This window comes from Alnus glutinosa, chromosome 4, assembly GCF_958979055.1.
Source record: "Alnus glutinosa chromosome 4, dhAlnGlut1.1, whole genome shotgun sequence".
Classification (NCBI taxonomy): Eukaryota; Viridiplantae; Streptophyta; class Magnoliopsida; order Fagales; family Betulaceae; genus Alnus; species Alnus glutinosa.
This window is the reverse complement of record NC_084889.1, coordinates 2424353-2441422: the sequence shown is the minus strand read 5'-3', so window position 1 is coordinate 2441422 and position 17070 is coordinate 2424353. Positions and strand designations below refer to the sequence as shown.

General features: G+C 36.3%; 1 protein-coding gene across 1 annotated transcript; it reads left to right on the top strand.

The window, feature by feature from the left end:
- Positions 1 to 9101: 9101 nt before the first annotated feature.
- Positions 9102 to 14483, top strand: LOC133867171 (LEAF RUST 10 DISEASE-RESISTANCE LOCUS RECEPTOR-LIKE PROTEIN KINASE-like 2.1). The gene is made up of 4 exons (XM_062303869.1): positions 9102 to 9832; positions 12893 to 12931; positions 13102 to 13140; positions 13256 to 14483. Exons 1-4 carry the CDS (start codon positions 9163 to 9165, stop codon positions 14383 to 14385), a joined length of 1878 nt encoding a protein of 625 aa, XP_062159853.1. The 5' UTR covers positions 9102 to 9162; the 3' UTR covers positions 14386 to 14483.
- Positions 14484 to 17070: the final 2587 nt, after the last annotated feature.

Sequence of the window (17070 nt, the reverse complement as noted above, 5' to 3'; positions counted from 1 at the left end):
TAGTTCTTGGTCAAGCTATCTGCAAGATCATATGAGTAGCAACCCTCAAGAAGTGGCCCAGATGCGAGCCTGGATCAATAGCCTCAAAAAATGAGGTTAAGGCCAGGGATCAAGAGATCGTGGCTCTGGATCTAGAGCTCGCGGAGGGCCGGAAGCAGTGTGAGGCATTGGAAGCTCGGGATTCCGAATCTGAGGCAACACTGGACCGAGTTTTGTGTGAACTAACTGATGCTCAGGAAGCCAAGAACGCTTGGCCTAAGATCTCAATGCATCTCAAGAAGCCAAGGATCGCTTGGCGTCTCAAGCCCGAAGGGTGATTCTAGTCGCAGAGTTAAACACTATTGAAGCCGAGAAGGAACAAGCTGTGGCCGAGCAAAAGATTGCAACCAAGCTACAGAAGAATGCCGAAAGCCAGTACAAGAAACTTCAAAGGAAGTATAATCACTATAAGGCTAAGGCGAAGCGGCTCTTCAAGCAGCTCATAGCTGTGCCATGGCTTCGGGATTTAAGCTGGGTCTTGGGCTTCAACTGGGGATTTGAGAACTATAGGACTTTAGTTCTCAATCCTCAAAGTTATACCTTTGATCCCGCGACCATGAGCTCCTTCCTTGCTGGTATGCCGGATAAGGCGATGACCGAGCTTGAGAAGATGGGGGTGGAGTTCTTCCCGGATGTTCCGGAGTGGGGTGAGAACGCTCCTAACCCCAAACGGGCTAACCTTGCTCCCGAGCCTTCAACTTCCGAGCCCATAACCGATAGGGATGCCGAGGATAACCAAGAGGAAGACTTGTAAATATTTGTTTGAATTTTTTGTTATTTTTTTTTTTGAATTTTTTGGGTTCTCCATTTTTCTAATAAATAAAAACTAATCCATGTGACAATGTTATTATGAATGATTAAAAAATAGTATTTATTTAAAGTAAAGAAACATTTAGAGAGTTTGTAGTTTGATGGTTTAAAAAAAAATGACTAGCTAAAACCCTTAAAGTAGATTTTGAGAGTTAAATTTAAAGAAATTATGAAGAGGCCATTGTGAATGCTCTAAGAATATTTATGTGTGTGCCTGATAAGGAGACCTTCCCTCCTTTTATAAATATATCGCTCCTACCATTGCTCCAGGGTTTTAGGGACTCCTACTAGTAATTAGTTGTTGACATGGAGATTCCCTTTCTAAAATATTGGGGATAGTTCCCTGGTGTGAGTAGGTAGTTTGAGTGAGCTGGTCGGCGATAAAAGAATCGACTGTGGAGCGTTTCACCTAAGCGAGGGTATACTCAAGTCCAAGGCCACCTAGCCTAGCCATCGGTTTTGGTTTGGGCTTTGCTAGTATGGGCATCTCTTGGGGGCTCTTTGGTTTGGACATACTTTGGGGGCTCCCTGAGCTTATTAGCAGTCGGGCCTTAGAGGCCTATCAGTAGTATGGTTCTTCAATAGCCCCCCAGTTTTCTTGGATGGTTAGCCTATCAACCAGTCCAAGGGAAGTTGGTTGAGTTGGCTTCGGTTGTTAATGGACCACCAAGGTTGGGCCTTGAGGATCCACTAGTAACCAGCCAAAAATCTGCTTAACAATACTTAACATTAAAATATATTACATCTAATTATTTTATAATGTTTAAATTATATGAATGAGAAAAATACAATTTAGCCTCCCAAACTACCACACTTTCTCTAGATGGCCCCGCAAACTACCAAGACTTGCACTTTGACCACCCAAACTACCAAAACCTTTGAAAAATGCCCATTTTGGCGAAATATCCCCATAATACCCCTGTCACGTGTCATTTTTCAATTAAAAAATTAAAAAAAATTAAAAACTAAAAAAAAAAACTAAAATTTTATTTTTTATTTTTTATTTTTAAAAAAATATTGCGATCGACCGGAGGACGTATTGCTTCTTTCCAGCATCGTCGCTAGGCATGATGCACGACTGGAACTTAGTGAACTCGTCCCTGCCTCTTCGAACGCGGACATGGCTAATTTCCTATCTTTTGATGTCTATGATATTGATCTTTCGAAGGTTATGAATGATTCCAATCTGAATTTTATTTTGTTACAAACGACTAGCAAGTCTATTATCGTTGTGGAAGACCTCGATCGGTTTCTAACGAAGAAATCAACGGCCGTGAGCTTGTTCGTCGATGTTCATATCCATTTTCCTCTCTGTGATTTTTTTGCATTCAAAACGTTGGCCAATAGCTTCCTGGGGCTCAAGAATCACAAGCTTTTCTCTTAGGTAGAAGATATTTTTCAAAGCGGGGCGAGCTTGAGCCCGGCCGAGATCAGCGAGCTGATGATTGCGAATCAGAACTCACCGAGCCGGGCTATAAAATCGATCATCACGGCGTTGCAAACGGACGGTGACTGGAGGGGTGTAGAGAAGATCGTGTCGTGGTTGGGAAATAACGCCACCTCAAACACCCATACTTTTTTTAAAAAAAATAATAAATAAAATTTTAGTTTACATATTTTTTTAATTTTTGAATTTTGATTTTTTTTTAATTGAAAAATGACACATGGCAGGGGTATTATGGGAATATTTTGTTAAAATTGACATTTTTCAAAGGTTTTGGTAGTTTAGAGGGACAGAGTTCAAATCTTGGTAATTTAAAGGTTATCCAAAGAATAACTAATAATTTAGAAGGTAAAATTGTATTTTTTCCTATACGAATACTCTCGTATGCATATTTATCTAAAGGCTAGTCGTAAATATAGTAAAAAATTGGCAAGTAAGAGCTGGATTCATATATATTTATTTTTGTTTTTCTTTTGCCCCCTTTGGCACGTATTCTTTCGTTTTAGGAAAATGGCGCTTGCCATTGACTTGGACGATGACTAATTTATAAAACCATGGAATTATATATAATTTTTAATAGTATAAGAACGTACTTAAAACGTCGTAGGAATTGAATTAACCGACTCCCATGGTATTCACCGCATGGAAACGTGTTCTATTTAAGTTCACAAAAAAATAAAAAAAATAAAAACAAAAATTGTGCAAATAAAGTTAAAATAGTTTACTTGTTACCATCTTAAGTGTCTTATATGCTTTAAGTAAAATTTTAATCATGTATATATAAATTTTCTTAGCAAATCGGTTTTCAAGAGTGAGTTCGATCTATTTGAAGTTTGTATCATTTAGTACTAAAGTCAGACACTACATCGAATATGGAATCAAACTCAATTCGTCGAATATAAAATTAAATGGGTTATGGCTTTGTGATTGAGTCACAGAGAAAATAACTTATAGGCCGAATTAAAATATCTTAGTACTATATATCAAACGGTCAATAATATTTATGACAAAAAATATAGTTGTTGTTAATTGTATTCTTACTACTACTTTTATTATAGTCATTTATGCAAATTATTATTCTTGTTGAGTGCCAAATTTAGCTTTCTGAATTGCTTTCTCTAATTAGAAAAAAGAAAAAAGAAAAAAAGAATTGCTTTCTCTAAAAATCAAATAGCTGAATCAGAAAAGAAAAATGCCCAGTTCTTCTGGTCAATTCCACTTCCTTTCTACCTTCCCCAGAAACACACTAACAAAATGTCAAAAACAACTAAGAAATTCTTAAAGTATTGATCGAGGATCACGTCTCCTTATATTTTATTGCCATTTTTTTAAGATAATAATTATCCGAGAGAGCGCTTTTAAGTTTAATTTTGCTCAGCTAAGACATGCTTTCTTTGCACTTTCGAAGAAACTTCTTGGAACATTGAATAATATTAATCTTTTGACCATAATTGAAACCAGGGGTGGAGGGAGGGGGTCGAGGGCCCCACCCACCGCCCAAAAATTCTTCTAATACCTTGTAGAATTTTCTCAGATTTTCTTGTCATCTATTCTCAACCACTCAGCACGGGCATTGACTTTACACCGACAAATATTTCTCATGAGGACTGTGATTTATGACTCCTTTTTTTTTTCTGCCACCGTTGGATTGTTTCAACTTTTTGGCGCTTAAAAAATTGAAAAATACTAGATATCTCAAATTTTTTTTTCTAAAATTTAATTCTCAAATGATGTGTCACAATCTCATGAGATTATGTCACATTTTTCAAAACGATAGATCATATGAGATTGTGATACATCGATCGAGAACCAACTTAAAAAAAAAAAAAAAATTGAAATGTCTAACATTCTCCACAGGAGCTCTTTTTTTTTTTTTTTTTTTTCCTCCAAAAAATGCACCGTATAGTTAAAACAAAAATGCTACGTAATGTTCCGAAACACTTGTTTTTGTTTAAGCGACTGAGTTGACGTGGGTGAATTTTCACCCTTCAAGGCTCAAAGCTGGTGGGCCCCGGTGACTTGCTTTGTTTTACACAAGCAAGTTTAGGATGTTGAGCTTTATAACTGTTGCACAGCTTATTAACACGACACCGTTTGAATTTGTTTAGACTTGAGAGACCAATTGAAGAAGAGTAATGTTACAGCATCGACCATCGAGCACCGAAGAAATCATGTCGAAATGAGTTAACTAGACTACTAGAGCAAACTTTAAAACTGTTTTTTTTTTTTTTTTTGTCTTTCAAAAAAAAAAGCGCTCCACTTTAAATATTTAAAACACTAGTGTCATTTGCAAAACAGTAACGCTGAGGTTGGAGTGCAATTTGGATTAGTGTATTTCTTCTTGAGAGCCAAATATGTCATAAAAAAAAAAAAAAAAAAAAAAAATCAGGTATGTAATCAAACTTTTTATATTTATTTAGATTTTTTATTTTGTATTTAAAATGTTCGTTTAAAATAATTGTTTATGAATATATATAATTTTTGTTACATATTTTAATTATATGAATATATAATTGTAGTTAGCTGAGATTATGAATAAAAACAATGATTTTATTGAGCTCCAATCAAATTTTAAATGAGCTCATATCGAGGCAGATTTAACAAATTTGCATGTAAATCCTTGTTTAAGAAAAAAAAAATATATGATTACCATTCTAGTGATATTGACCAAATTCGAAAAGCATATCTACAAAAAAGACTTTGTTAACCAGTTAACCATGGTTTTATACAAACACAATTTAGAAAAATTTGGCGTCATTTTATTGAATTATTTATCTATTACGCTTGTTATATTTTTTAATATTTTTAACCATTTTCTATTCAACTTTAATTTTTTTTTTTCATTCATAAAAAAATAAAAAATAAAAAAAATCTGGACTCCCTAAACAAAAATTATGGCTCCGCGCCCAATTGAAACCTTCAAAAAAAAAATTATGTAAAAAGTTATTAAAAAGTTAAACTTGATGAAGGGTTTATTAAAATAAAAGTATAAAAGTGGACGAGTTTTTCTTGAAATTCTTTCCATCCAAAAGGACCAAAACAAAGCGCGTCTACTATTCATAAAAGATTCATTTCCTACGTATAGTACCAAAATACTTTTCTAACATCATAAATCAAATATAAATCTCTCTTAAGTACAACGACTCAGGCCTAGTTAGTTTTTCTTTTTTAGTATATTAAAATCAATTCAAAAGTTTTTGAGATATGCCAAAAAAAAAAAATTTACTCTGCAGTTAAATTCTGTCAAAACACTTTACGGATTTCGTTAATATGTCACGTCAATGCCGGTCGCCAGTTATGTTAGTGTGCCACGGTCGCCTCTGGGGTGGCTCACGGGCCACCCTAAAGGTAGCTAAGCGCCATCCTCATGGGCCGAAGTGGCGCTTAGACTCCCCCACGGGTTACGGGTAGGGGTGAAAATGTGGATGCGGATATTGTTGTTATCACTTTTAGGCAGGGGTGGAGCCAGCCTCTCCAACTTGGGGGAGGGGGGGGAAATTGAAAAATAAAATAAAATTTGGGGGCCAAAATTAGAAAAAATAAAAAAATTAGGAGTAAAATTTTTTTATTTAATTTTTTTTTTTTTTTTTTTGGAGAATCTTGGGGCTTGGGGGGGCTAGGCCCCCCAAGCTCCTTAGTGGCTCCGCCACTGCTTTTAGGTATCTGTATCCGTATCTGTATCCGCATAATGTGATATTTACTATTTTCATTCACGTGGTTATTACGGTTATTATTTATTATTTGCATATGACGTAATGAGCGTTTTAGGAATTTAAGTTATAATTCCTACTTCTAGTAAATACAAAAATGCATTATCTATAGTTGAACGCTATTATTCAGATCACACTTTTATAATCATTTTATCATAAAATTTCCATCTCATACAGTATTTAGCTTCATGCATCATTTATTTATTATTGGTGAAGGAAAAAAAATATTTGAAAAATAATAATAATAACGGAAGAACACATAAGATAATTAAATCATAACAAAGTAGTAGAGCTTTCTAGAAGTGAAAGCTAATTTAATTAAATATATATTATATACAAAGGAAAAATGCAGATAGCGGATGTGAGCAGTTATTATTCGCTCGCATTTTCACCCTTAGCTGCGGGTGGCTCTTGGGCCACCTTAGCCACCCCAGCCAAGGGGTGGTTGTTGAGCCACCCCACCCCACCGCACCCCCGCCCCCCTTTTTTTCTAATTAAAAAATAATTTAATTTTTTAACTTTTTAATTTCTTTAATTTCTTTAATTAATTATTTTTATGTATTTATATTTATTTTTATTAAGAGTTATACATGTCGTCATTTTATTAGCGCTGACTTGGCACAAAAATGAAATGCATCCATCAAGTGTTTTAGTTTCTCTAAAAGAACATAGACCGGAGTTTTAGCTACTTTTTGTATTTCTGTCTTTTTGTACTAGTGTCGACATGTTACATTGCTAATATATCAATTTTGGCACATATTTATGAACTTTTATAGTTTTTTTTTTTTTTTTTTTTTTTTTTTGTGATACACATATTATTTGATAAATTACTTCATTTCTATTGTAAATTATGTTTATCATATTTTTAGGGGGTAATTACCTTTTCCCCCATGAACTACCAACTTTTGCGCAAATCCTCTACTAACTACCAACTCGACCAAAATAGAGCATTCAACTACCAAAATTACATGTTTTCCCCCCTTCCGTCAGTCAAAGGGGTTATTTTGGACGGTCAACGTGTCATGTGCGTATCACATGCCATATTAATGATTTTTCTTCCACTTTTGCCCCCAGCCTCATTTGTTAAAGGATTCTGAAAAAAAAAAAAAGAAAAAAGAAAAAATGAAACAAAGATGATAAGTCCACGTTTACTCCCTGTACCGCCTCGACGAGTTCGTCATCAAGACCATCCCTTTCTCACTCTACACGGCCAAGTCCAACAGAGACCGTCGCGACTGCGCCGTGTGCCTCTCTCGAATTTGGTATTGCGAGTTTCGAATAGGAAGAAAAATCATTAAAAACGCACGTGAGGCGCACGTGATGGGTTGACCGTCCGAGTTAACGCCTCTAACTGACGGAAGGGGTAAAAACATGTAACTTTAGTAGTTGAATGCTCTATTTTGGTCGAGTTGGTAGTTCATGGGGGAAAATGTAATTACCCCTATTTTTAGTTATGCCCATTACAATAATAATTTTTGGACTTTGCCACTGAATTTGTCGAACAATTAAGGGAAAAAAGCAAAAACAATCCATGTGATTTACCTGATTTACAATTAGCTCCATGTGGTATCAAAATGAACTTAGAGGTCTCTGGGATATGCCAAGAAAAAATTTACTCCATGCCATCAAATTCCGTTACAAAATCATCAAGTAAAACAATCCATGTGATTTACCTGATTTACAATTAGCTCCATGTGGTATCAAAATGAACTTAGAGGTCTCTGGGATATGCCAAGAAAAAATTTACTCCATGCCATCAAATTCCGTTACAAAATCATCAAGTATCGAATTTGAATTGAAGCTCTCAGAAATTTTCCTTTCAATATAGACAACTAAATTATTTTCAAGAAATTCTTATTCCATTTTGTTGCAAAATCTTGTTTTAACAATGCTCGTTCGGTAGTAAAAATAAAAAAAATAAATAAAAAATTAGGTACCAGAGAGACATTGTTTTAACATCGATAAGTTTATAACTTCTGTATAACTCTTATACAACTGAAACAATTTTTTTTTTTAAAAAATAACTATTGGATATATAGGAAAACAATGGTTAGTTTGAAAAAAATAGAAGTTATTGCAGTTGTAAACGAGTTGTGTCAGGAGTTGAACAACAATCATTTATCTATAGGAATTAGGTTGTTTCTGTTGAGATTATAGGATTTAGAGTAAATACAAATATGGTAATCAAATCCCCATGATTTGATTACAATTAACCCGTAAATAGAGAATATTACAAATTTACAATATCGACCAAATATGGAATATACGGAAAATATTTCCGTATATTCTAACAGTTTCTATTATCGGCTCACCATCTGAATATATCTCTTCTCTAGTAATGCTAAAATTATAAAAATATCGTTCATAAAATTATAAAACTTAAAACTTAAAAAAAAAAAAAAAAAAAAAAACCAGCTTTTCATTTTTTTTTTAATTTTCATATTGTTTTTTTTTTCGTTTTCTTTCCAATGTTTTGTCGTTTATTTATTTTAATTTCTTTTTAAAATTTCATTTTTTTTTCGTTTTTTTTTTTTAAAAAAAAAAAATTATGAGGACATCTTATTGAAAAAAAATGGTCATTTTTATCTTTTTGTTTGTCTTGAAAACATTAACATTTTTTTTTGATAATTTAGGGGGCATCGATACAATTGATAGTTTAAAAAAATATTTATAATGAAATGATAATTTGAAAAGAATATGTTTACTTTTTTTTTTTTTTTTCAAGATATGATGTTGCAGACTTTGCCACATGTAAGGGATTTGATTCTTGTACTACACCATCACAACAACTGCACAACAACCTCTCACATGAAGGTGGATCCCAGTGTGTAAGACCCACCCTCATGTGAATGGTTGTTGTGCAGTTGTTGTATTGGTATTGTAAATCTAACATTTTTCCATCTTATAGGGGTTGAGGTCTAAATAGTAAATAGCACAAAAGAAAGGGACCATTCCGCAATTCCAACACAAGCTTATATATATATATAAGTTACCCACTTCAATTTGTGTATCTTCGTTTCAAACATTTCACAATTAATGTCACAGCCTCTAAGCTTGCTCCTCCTTATTCTATCTCTCTTCTTCCTCAACTCCTTAGCCACCAATTCTACTTCTTTCTCACCACTATGCGCCCCGCACCATTGCGGCGACGTTTCGATCATGGTCAGGTACCCCTTTTGGCTGCACGGTGATAACGCCACCTCCGATGAATCATATTGTGGCTACAAGGGCTTCGGTCTCACGTGCTCATCGGCCGGCGATAAACTTATACTTGCTTCGCCCGACCATACATTCTACGTAAAGGAAATAGATTATACTCAATACACCCTCACGCTCGTCGACATTGACGTTGCGAACCAATCGTGTCCGAGGGTGCGTCACAACGTTACCCTCGACAAGCTGCCATTGAACTTTAAATTTTCCGGTGGGGATCTGAACCTTAGTTTTTACTTTAACTGCAGTTCCTCCAACACAACATTCATGCCTTACATAGCGTGCTTGGGGGGATCATATAATAGGCATTACCGGTCTTTTGTTTTTGTGGAGGGGGAAGAGACGGCGGAAGGGTTTGAATGGGCAAGTACTTGCAAGGAGAAAGTGGTGTCGACTGTGATGAGGACGGAGATCGATCCTCATAACGATATGACTAATCTGAGTAGTGGGTTTATTGGGGCCATAAAAAATGGGTTTGTGCTTAATTGGAAGCCGCTTCAGGATTGCCTTACCTGTGAGAGCTCCGGTGGGTATTGTGGGTACAACAGTACAGGGGAGGACAACAAGTTCTTGTGCTTTTGCGAGGATGGCAGCATCAGTGGTGAACGCTGCAAAGGTACGCTCCCTATTGCTCCGACAAGAGTAGTTTTTTTTTTTTTTTTTTTTTTTTTTTTTTGGGTTAAAGTTAAAAGAAAAGAAAGAAAGAGGGGAAATGATACTTACAAAAAGTGTAAAGAAATTCAATGGCATGATTACATGACCTGCCTGTTCTCACGTGGGATCCACGTGCATTATGCGACATGAATTGTTCACTGATTTAGGATTTTCTGTAATTGTTAAAATTGTAGTGGTTGTAACTTCAAAAAAATTCATTTTAATGAACGGTCATAGTTATGCCGTATTATTCATTTGGAGTTAAAAAAACAATTTTTTTTTTAAAAAAAAGAAAAAAAGAAAAAGAGCCCAATCAATCACCCCTAAAAAGGGGTACTATTCTGACCATTTTTCAAACCTTTTAAATGATGGTTGACCACTCTCACTTTTTTTTTTTGATAAGCCCCTTTTGAAAAATATTTTTATTTCCCAATGGTTCACACAACATAATTTTGACCGTTTATTTTAAATAAACAGTTAAGATTTTAGGAATTGCATGCCCTTCATCTTGAGGGGATAAATTGTAATCTCTAAGACAAATACCCTAAATCATAATTTAATTTCATACTTTAAGCGTTAATTTAATAGTTCCGGTTGTATTGAACTATAATACCATACTATGATATCTTTAATTACTAAAGCTTGGAATACATATAAGGTTCTAAATTAGACATTATACTTGAGATTAATTTGCACTTAATCGACAATCCAAAGTCTTTGCTCTTTGGTTAGTACTTCAAAGACAAGTACTAACGTAGCGGAGAGACTAAGGTAACTAACCAAGGAGCATGTCTTTGATTCTGCAAGGAAAAGCGTCTTTGTCTTCTACCCAAAAGATAAAACAAGCATGCATGCTAAAAGAAAAATAAAACTCCACAGAGTATTTGAGAGAGAATTCTTTAAATTTGATAATAATATTCAGTGCCTTCAATTTTACATAATAAGCAAGCCTATTTATAGAAGAGAAATACTTGCTGAGAAAGTAAACCTAATCCTAGTAGTAATAATAAACCTAATCCTAGTAGCAATAGTAAACCTAATCCTAAAAAGGAAAAGATTATAAAATAAATAAATAAATAAATAATATTTTTTTTTGTGGGGACCGCATGTCTTGCATCAGCTTATAACCTAAAATAAACTCTTTATGAAATCTTAGTCACTACAACCGACCAGTCTTTTAAGACTTTTTTGGAAGGTGGTTCATGGGTGGCGGACGACACCCTTAAGGTGATTGGCCAAATAAGCCCCTTTCGAAAAACATTTTTATTTCCCAATCGATGACGCATCATAATTTTGATCGTTTATTTTAAATAAATAGTTAAGATTTTAGGAATTGCATGCCCTTCATCTTGAGGAGTACTACCCGGCCACCCCATAACTCGCCTTTTCTTTGTGTGGCAGACCATTTCCAAAAGTTTTTTGAAGATGACTAATTATCTTCAAAGCTTTTGAGGGTAGCCGCAACACTCTCAAAACTCTTGAAGGGGTGGACAACCACCCTTAAAGGCTTTTGTGGGTAGCTTGACCACTTCAAGATTTAAGGTTGCTGGTCACAAAAAAAAAAAAAAAAAAAGGTTATGGGGGGTGGTCTACCATCCTATAACGAGCTTGGGGTTGTCGACCACCCAAAAAAGTCCTGGCGGGAGGGGGTGGTAGGTCGAAGAAACCCTTTTATTTTTTTTTTCCCTAAAAATAGAGATATATATGGCGTAATCTTGACCGTTCATTTAAAATAAATTGTCTTAAGTTTGAGCATTACAGGCTCCTTCCATTCTTAAGAATTAGAAATATACTGATCCTAGATTTCAAGTTGCCTTGGATAGTCATATGGTAGATTTTTCTTAGCACAACAAGCCCAGGGGTCGAACTGCATTGAAATTTTTTTAGGGGACCATAATAATTGTAGCGAGAATGACTTGTATTTTCACAAGTCTTGTGGTGGGCCCATTTCATGGTAGCTGTTTTGTGGGTTTTCTCTTAGCCCCGTTGTCTCTTAGTTTACTTCATATAGAAGTTTTTTGACTTTACTTCATGGTGAAGTATTTTAATCGACTTAGACAATTTATATATTGAAGGCACGTTCGGTCATTTTGAGATAGAGAAAGGCAGAAACTTGAGTTGCTGAATACACATTCTTACTTGTGTTTTCTCATGTTTGAGGTGCCGTGCAACACTTAGAGAGAAAGAGAGTTTCTCTTTTTTGTATATTTTTCTCTTTTGTGTGAGAGTGAGATTTGGGTGTATTAGGACTTTTGGGTTTGGGTGGTTTTTCTTTGTACTACTCTTTGTACTCCATCTTTTGTTAGTGAATATTCTCCGGATCGTCTCCGCCAGTAGATGTAGGCTTATTAAGCCGAATCATTTAAATCTTGGTGTCTTGTGTGATTATGTTATTTTCTATTATGCTATTTTCTGTTTTATTAGGTATCCCTAAAATTAGTTTTGTCATAACAATAATAAGGTAAATGTCAGAAGACATGCAAATTGATTCAAATGCAGAAGTAGAGCAGGTAAATGTCAGAAGACATGCACGGCCATACACACTCACTCACATCTACACAAATTGTTACGATCTTAAGTGTCCTACATTACTTAAGTACAATCTTAACCATGTGTATATAAGTTTTTAGACACCTTCCTCTTGCAAGTCTTTTTCGAAGGTAATTAAGTTCTACTTGAGGCTTGTATCGCACATGTAATCCAAAAAGAATGCATATAAACCTAACTATTATTCGTAATGCATGCATGTATGACTTGCTGCTATATCATTTCATGCTGCAAACCACAATGCACTCTTTTTGCAGCATTAGCTTTAGCTAATTAAGATTCAATACCCTCTGGGTTATTTGTAATAGAATTATCTTTCTTATTATGAATCTCTATAAGATATATATGTGGAATTATCTTCATAGATCATTGTTAAATATTGTTGAGATTTCAAATCATGTCAATTTGGCTCTGTGAGTCTTTCACTTAAGTGCTATATTATTTCAACTAAAACTAATATTCTTTACAACTTTAGATGCAGGGAATCGCAGCATCAAAGTGATACCAGTATCGGGTAAGATACTTCTTCAGTCGAATTTTTTCAAGGTTTAGAACACCCGCTATAGCTAGTTTGAATTACTCTGGTTTATGCACTACATAATTTCAGAATTTCTATTATTTGATTACAGTTACTTAAGTGCTTTATTATTTCAAATAAAAAACTAATACTCTTTACAATTTTAGATGCATTGAGTCGCAGAATGAAAGTAATAATAGTATCAGGTAAGATACTTCTTCAATCGAATTTTTTCAAGGTTTAGAACACCCGCTATAGCTAGTTTGAATTACTTTGGTTTATGCACTACATAATTTCAGAATTTCTATTCTTTGATTACAGTTACTTTATCTGCTGGAATTGGAATTGGAATCCTGATGTTTACAATATTATGCTGCTTCAAGAGAAAGCTCTTATCTAGTAGAATTATTTGGAAAAAGGAAAGTCAAACCCATAAGAATGTCGAGGCCTTTCTAAGGAACAATGAACCTCTTGCCATTAGAAGATACAGTCACTCAGATATCAAGAAAATGACCAACTTATTCAGAAATAAATTAGGCGAAGGGGGCTTTGGTGGTGTCTACAAGGGGAAGTTACAAGATGGTTGTCTTGTGGCAGTGAAGGTTCTAAAAGAATCAAGAGGTAATGGAGAGGAATTCATCAACGAAGTTGCAAGCATTAGTAGGACCTCCCATGTCAACATTGTCACTCTTATGGGCTTTTGCTTTGAGGGTTCTGAAAGAGCTCTCATCTATGAGTTTATGCCTAATGGATCTCTCGAGAAGTTCATATACAAAGAAAATCCCTCCAAGGCTGATTGTCGATTGGAATGGGAGACTATACACAAGATTGCACTTGGCATTGCTCGTGGACTAGAGTACTTACATAGAGGCTGCAACACACGAATCTTGCATTTTGATATCAAACCTCACAACATTCTTCTGGATGAGAACTTCTGCCCAAAAATTTCTGATTTTGGCCTCGCAAAAATATGCGCTAAAGAAGAGAGTATCATATCCATGTTGGGTGTAAGAGGAACTGCAGGATATGTAGCTCCAGAACTATTTTCTAGAAATTTTGGAAGAGTCTCTCACAAGTCAGATGTTTATAGCTACGGAATGATGGTTTTAGAAATGGTCGGGGGGAGAAAGAATATTGATATCGGGGTTGATCGCACTAGTGAATTATTTTTTCCACATTGGATTTACAAGCGCCTTGAACAAGATGAAGAACTAGGATTGCACGGCCTTATGAATGAAGAAGATAAAGAAAGTGCAAAGAAGATGATAATAGTAAGTTTGTGGTGCATACAGACGGATCCCTCAAGCCGACCATCAATGAGTAGAGTTGTGGATCTGTTGAAAGTAAGCCTCGATCCCTTACAAATCCCACCCAAGCCTTTCTTGATTTCTCCACCAAGATCACCAGCAGATCATTCAACTACAATGGAGTCATCACATATGACTCTTTAATGTACTAAAATGTTGGATAATAACTAAGAATCTTCATGGATTGTATCAATTATTAGCTTGTCAATGCCCATTACTATTAAACACAACTATTTTTTTTATTTTTTTTTATTTTTTTAAGTAAAGACAACTAAATTTGATTGCCTAAACTATGTCATAATATCTGCCGTGATAGCCTTCATCATGAATTTACAATGCCGCGAGCCTTGGTAATTCGTTACATACTTTGATATAAGAGCACTCCCAATGGATTAGCTATTTGTAACTTTAAGCTAAAATAACTAAACAAAAGGTTAAAAACACACTCAATTGGATTATGTAAACAAAAGCTAGAATAGATTTTGCTTAGTTCTGTGAATAGTGCAACGCTACATGTAGCATTGCACTGTTCACATATCTGTCTGCGAAAATACTGGCAAATGGGTTTCAAGAAGCTCCTGAAACCCAAACCTCTCCAATTATGGAAACGACCACCACCACCAACACTCTATCCAATCCCAAACCCCTCTTTCCCAGCACCTCCGCCAACGCCTCCCACTGTGCTCCCCACTCTCACTCTCTTCGACCACACAGTACACGCCCACCTCCTCCACTTCCTCAAGTCCAAGCTCCGCCACCACCCTTCGCTCACCCACTACGACTTCCACATCTTCAACTAGGCCTCCATTGAATCCTTCCGCCACGACCACTCCACATTCGAATGGATGGCCCACACACTCGCCGCCTCCTACTGCTTCGATGACCTCAGTTACCTCTTCCACTTCATGGCCTCCAGCCCCTGCCCCTGAAGGGTTCAACAACCCAGAACGCTGAGGAGGTTCTTGAGGTCGAATTTCTTATTGAAGACGAGGGAAAGGTGGGTCTTGATCCAGCTCCGCCATGTCAAGCCTCGTCCTTTCTTCTAGAAAATGGCACAAGCCGACCCATCTCAGCTTTTGAGAGATTCAGAAGAGAGAGAAGAAACATGAAGAATGGGATCAACGCTCAAAACCAGCTACGAGGATTTATCTCATTATCACTTTTTTAAAATTCATTGTTACCAATGCGGCAACCTTCTTAGATGTGATTTGTTTTTTCTTTTCCGCTTGCAATGCAATGATTTATGACTGTTGAAAGGGTTTCTAAAGTAAATCAAATATTGAATTGATTTTTGAAAATATCGCAGAGATTATGAAGAGACATTTTTGAGCAGCTGAAGACAGATGCATTGAAAAGAAGATTGTAGCAGAAAATCTAACTATTCAGTATTCATTGTTAACTACGATTAGACACCTAGTGCAATTCCAGTATTAGGATCCTCTCAAGTTCAAATGAACTGGACAGTATCCAGTTCCTTATGGTGTAGGGGTACTTTTGTCCAAAAAAAATGTGAAAAGACAAAAATGCCCATACACTATAAGGAACTGGATGCTTTCCAGTTCAAATGAACTGGAAAGGATCCGTTTATGCCATTCCAACGGTTAGAATAGCACGCCTGATATGGTTCCCAATAGAAATGTCAGCAATGTCAATGATTTTTTATTCAAAGTACATAGCGGTAGCAGTGGAATTTGGATCGACAGGAGGCCCAATGTGACGGTGTATAATATTTTGATTCATGGGTTTGTGAAATGTGGGCAGCATGAGAATGCACTGAAGGTGTACGATGAAATGATTAAGAGTAGGGTTAAGCCGGATGTGTATACGTTCTGTTAGTTTTTGTGTTGGCCACATTTTGTTAGACAAAATCACTTCTTTGTAATGATGCTTTTTAAACAGGGATTCCGCTATTCAGAGTGCTTCCAGAATATTCTGCTCAATCTACAAGTTAGAAAATCCGGTTCCTTGCCAGCCGTCCGGACGACGTGATATACCGTCCGGACGCCGAACTGTCCAAAGCACCATCCGTCCGAACGACATGATATACCGTCCAGATGCCCAATTGTCCACAGCATCATCCGTCTGGACGACGAGAACTTTCCATCCGGACCTTCCCTGTGTCAAGAAGCGTCGAACTATTTTCCAGCTTGCATCCGTCCAGACGTTTCAGCAACCGGTCAGACGACACTCAGTGTTCGACCAAGCTTCAGGATTTCTTTCCAAAACACATATATTGGAAGATTGCTACAACTGTCCGGACGACGTGGATTCCCTTCCGGACGCACTCATCCATAAGGCAAGTATCGCATTCAAATCCAGACGTCCGGATGCCAGTCAGCATGGTCCAGACGTGAGAGCATCAGATATGGAAATTGCGTGCATTAGATTGACCGTTCGGACGCGCATTCCCTTGGTTCGGACGCACGAAGCCTCTATATGAAAATTACTTGCAGTGGAAGTGTGACCGTCTAGACGACAGGGCAACACCTTTCGGACGCGGCTCGAATTAGGAAAGAATTTCAGTGAAATTTTTGAAATTTCGATTGCACAGTTGTCCGTCCGGACGGCTTATGACTACCGTCCGGACGGCGCCCAATTTTATCAAGCTAGATGCTCATTTGAACCCTTAGCCTATAAATAGAGGCCCCTAGGCTTAAGAACTGCAAGAATTCGGAATTGAATTCCTTTAGTACTTAGAGAGTAATATTGTGCGATTATTGAGCTGAGTTAGTCTCTCTAAAGCCATTATTGTGTGTACTGTTACCACACTGATCTGAAGTCTATCTTAGGGGTTGGCCCTAAGGTAAAGGATTCCATTGAAGACCCCTT